Source organism: Sinohyriopsis cumingii, chromosome 1, assembly GCF_028554795.1.
Source record: "Sinohyriopsis cumingii isolate HCF-2022 chromosome 1, ASM2855479v2, whole genome shotgun sequence".
In the NCBI taxonomy this organism is placed as follows: domain Eukaryota; kingdom Metazoa; phylum Mollusca; class Bivalvia; order Unionida; family Unionidae; genus Sinohyriopsis; species Sinohyriopsis cumingii.
The window spans coordinates 161,472,684-161,477,040 of NC_142961.1; the positions used below are offsets into that span (position 1 = coordinate 161,472,684).

General features: G+C 45.1%; 1 protein-coding gene across 1 annotated transcript; it reads left to right on the plus strand.

Moving 5' to 3' along the window:
- Window positions 1-1,254, plus strand: LOC149808254 (uncharacterized). The gene has a single exon (XM_089966350.1). It carries the CDS (start codon window positions 1-3, stop codon window positions 1,252-1,254), a length of 1,254 nt encoding a protein of 417 aa, XP_089822476.1.
- Window positions 1,255-4,357: the final 3,103 nt, after the last annotated feature.

The window sequence follows — 4,357 nt, forward strand, 5'->3', positions numbered from 1 at the left end:
ATGCCCATGTTCAATGACAAGGACGAAATTGTTGACAACTTTTTGACACAGTTCGAAAAGTTGGCACTGGTTCATCAGCTACCCAGAGACCAGTGGGCTATCAATGTTACAACATTCTTACAGGGAGCCGCGAAAGACGTCTACCACAATATGACACCGGAGGTGATAGACGACTTCGACAATCTGAAGAAAGCGCTACTTCGGCACTATAAGCTGTCGGCAGAAACGTTCCGGAAACTCTTTAGAGAATCGTCGAAGCGTGCTACCGAAACGCACGCGCAATTCCATAGCCGAGTACGCGTAATTTTTGATAAATGGATGAAAATGTCTGGCACCGCGCTAACGTATGAAGGGATACTCGAAGAAATTTTGAAAGAGCACGTCTTAAGTACGTACAGTAAGGACTTAATGGTGTTCTTAGCGGAGCTTGAGTTCTCGACCTTGGATGATATAAGCGTGATATCCGAGCGCTATGAGAGCGCGCAATCGCGTACAACCACCTGGGGTAGCAGGGACCGACCTGGAATCGGTGAGCATAGAAAGACCACTGAGGTGGCACCCCAAGGACGGAATGGACAGAATGGCAGGAGGCCAGGGGCCGGAAATCTCAGCCGAGAACATTTCCGTAGGTCGGGGAAGACTCAGGGGGTAGAGAAAGATGCCACGGGGAGGAAAGGTGAGCCGGTGTGTTACGGCTGCAACAGACCAGGCCATGTCGTTAAGGATTGTAGGAAGTATCGTCCGACAACGATTATTTCGGTAATTCCGAATACTGTTAAGAGACAAGAAACAGTGGAGTTGACTAATACAGCGGTAGCTACGGTTAACGGTGAGAGGGCAACCGTACTGTATGATACTGGCTGCAGTTATCCTGCCTTGGTGGATAGTAAGTATGTCAAGCCTGGGGATTATACAGGCGAGACGGTTGAGGTCCAGTTTGCTAACCGGACGAAGGATTCTCTTCCGGTCGTCAGCATTGATCTTGATTCTTCGTATGTAAAGGGACGAATTCAAGCAGCGTGTTTGTCGGGACTGTCTCATGATGTAATATTAGGGTGTAGGTATGTGTTGCCGCAACCTAAACCTATGACGTGTACACCTGTATACGTCGGGTCTGTTGAGACGAGGGCTATGAAGCGAAGGTCAGGGTCAAAGCCGCTACGACCCACGACTTCGCCCATAGACAATTTGCTACCTGGCAAGTTGAGGAAACTTCAAGAGGAAGATTTGTCTCTCAACAAGGTACGCATGTAGGCAAAAGATGGGTCTATACGGAGAATGCCAGACGGCGAGGTGAAGTTCGCGAAGAAACGCAGTATTCTGTATCGGTACACCAAGAAAGGGACCGATACGTTCAAGCAAGTTGTTGTACCCAGAGAGAAGAGAGCAGAAGTGCTTAGGCTGGCACATGAGGGTCTACTTGGAAGCCACATGGGCGTGGCGAAGACCAGAGATAGGTTAGTGAGGGAGTTCTATTGGCCAGGTGTGTATGGGGATGTTCGGATGTATTGTTTGTCGAGCGACAAGTGTTAGCGGGTGGCACCCAAGACCTCCCATTGCCCGGTGCCTCTAGGAACCACCCCACTGATTGACGAACCTTTCTCGAGGGTGGCGATGGACCTGGTAGGTCCGATAAAGCCGGCGGCAGAAAGCGGTAATCGTTATATATTAATCATAGTAGATTACACCACTCGGTACCCAGAGGCAGTGGCCTTGAAGAACATTGACTCAGTCACGGTGGCTGAGGCCTTGTTAGGAGTTTGGTCTAGAGTTGGTGTCCCTGAGGAGATACTGACTGACCAGGGGACTCAGTTCGTGAGCCAGGTGATGGAAGAAGTAAATAGACTACTATCTATTAGACACCTGACGACTACCCCGTATCACCCGCAGTGCAATGGTTTGGTGGAACGTTTCAATGGGACATTGAAACAGACTCTGAAGAAGCTATGTGAAGGTCGACCTAAGGATTGGGATCGATACCTTCCCGCGATACTGTTTCCATATCGAGAAGTACCACAGGCAAGTTTGGGTTTTTCACCTTTTGAGTTAGTATATGGAAGGACAGTCAGGGGACCCATGACTGTGTTAAAACTATTATGGACGGATGAGAAAGCATCTGAGGAAGTACGAACAACATACCAATATGTTGTTGATCTCCGCAACAAGCTGGAAGAGGTTTATAAATTGTTTCAGGAGAATCTCTGTGACGCAAGGGTGGTCAAGCCAAATATTACAACAAAAGGACGAAGGAACGTCACTTCGAGGTGGGCGACAAGGTGTTGTTGTTGCTAGCGTTAGAGCACAACAAACTTCAAGTCTCATGGAGGGGACCATTCGTAGTAACGGAAGTAGTATATGGGGCCACCCTAGCGACAATGGGAATTAGCATTACAAAACCCCTTGGGCCACTCTAGCGACAAGGGAAATTTAACATGGAGAAAAACCCTGGGTCACTCTAGTGACAAGGGGAATTGAACATGGAAATTAACATGGGAATGTCACCTGGGGATCAGTGGGAATTAAACATTGGTAACGTCATAGGTTTATAGGGTCAAAACCTTTTATAGGGTGAAATGTATTTGTAGGGACAAAGGGTTGATAGGGACAAACATAGACATACAGAAACAAACAAATACACATTGAAACACACAGAAAAGAGGACAGAAATATTCTAAAGAAAGACTCACAGATAGAATAGAGACTCGATAAAGAAAAGTCTGTTGTATGGGTTCAAAACATTTATTCAAGTAAATATATACATGGGCTCTCTGGCCTGTGCTTTGGTCTAAGCACTATCCATTAAATACATAAACATTTGAACATAAAAGAAACATATTTACGAGTTGTTTAGTTATTGACTCTAGTAAACTAATGTTTAAAATTAACGTTCACTCCTTTCTAAAATCACTTCATATGCAACGAATTTACATTAAATGTTCGTTTATAAGAAAAAGTCAAAACAAAACAAGTAACAAACAATCAAATAAGAGAAAGTTCGTGTTTGTCTCTCTATCCGTTACACACGTTGTTTAATATCTGGTCAGCTACCACTTGTGTCCCAGCATAGATGTTTCCGATCTCGTATTCCCTGTCAGTCGTAAATCTGCTGTTACGTCCATCGTGCTAGGTACACTTATCGGTAAGCAGATCAAGAGCAGTGATCGTCTTCTTCCCATGGAGGTGCAACATATGCCATATGAATAGTCACTTTTCCATCGGTGATGTCAAATTTTTCTCTCACCGACCGCACGTCTTCAATAGCCCTCAAAAGTTTGGAAGAAGTTATTTCTGCAGGTGTGCTAAATCCGAGACATACAGGCGAGTTCAAACTGTCGTGATACATAGATAGGCTCAAACGACCTTCATCTTTGACTTGGCAATGACATTTGAATTCCTCTAACAGTGAGTCAAGTAGATCCGTAATGAAACCTGATACTTCCTCGGCTGGAACGTCAGACGCGAAGTCTTTAAATTTCATCGTGTAGGTGTAAGTTGTCGTTCTAAATTTTCTCGAGGTCGCTGTCTGGGTCATTTGGATGCTAAAATACTCCTTTAGGTCTATTGAATCCTTTCCCTTCTTGAACGCACTTTGCTGTGACGGTATGTTGGTGAAAGAGGTCAATGATGTTTGTTCCTTCTCTTTTTTCTTCTGCGTAGAGTTATTCATCTTTCTCGTCGCTTGTCCTCGCAATGAAGTGTCGTTCTTGGAAGTCGTCCCTTTTTATACTGGGTGATATCAGCATGTCCATAAGGTAAAGTTTTGTGGTCTGGAAGTTTCACTGGTTGCACGTAGTTTGTCATGGCATTAGTACATAACAACTAAGATGTGGTATTGCATTGGTGATGTGATCGTGAGGAATAGAATCACACCCGAGTTTCTCGTTGGACTTGAGTCTTACGCTCTATACTTGCTGTTTGAAAGGATTCATTTTTGTCGATTGGTCTTGGTAGTGACAATGAACTATTGGTCTTGGACGTTGTCCCTTTTTATATGCTGACCAATATCGATGTGACCGTACGGCAACGTAAAGTGATTGGGAAGTCTCACTCGCTTCTGGTACACGATTTGATAGATTTTTTCCAGGGGTCGACTGACGATGTGGTGAGTGGGTAAACGTACAATCTTGTTCGGTTGGTGAGTGGTCACTTTAAAGTTTCCATCCTCTCCCGATTGCAAGGCTTCTTTCAATACCCCAAAGTTGACCACTCGACTGGTACGATAATTCAGAGTCAGTCCTTTCACTTTGCACTCCGTGTGCACTTCTTGTTTGTCCCGGTATTGGTAGCCGTAATTTTTAGGACCTCCACTCGCGAAACTTAGAATCTTGTCGTCGGGATGTTCGTCTGTCCAGGCTCC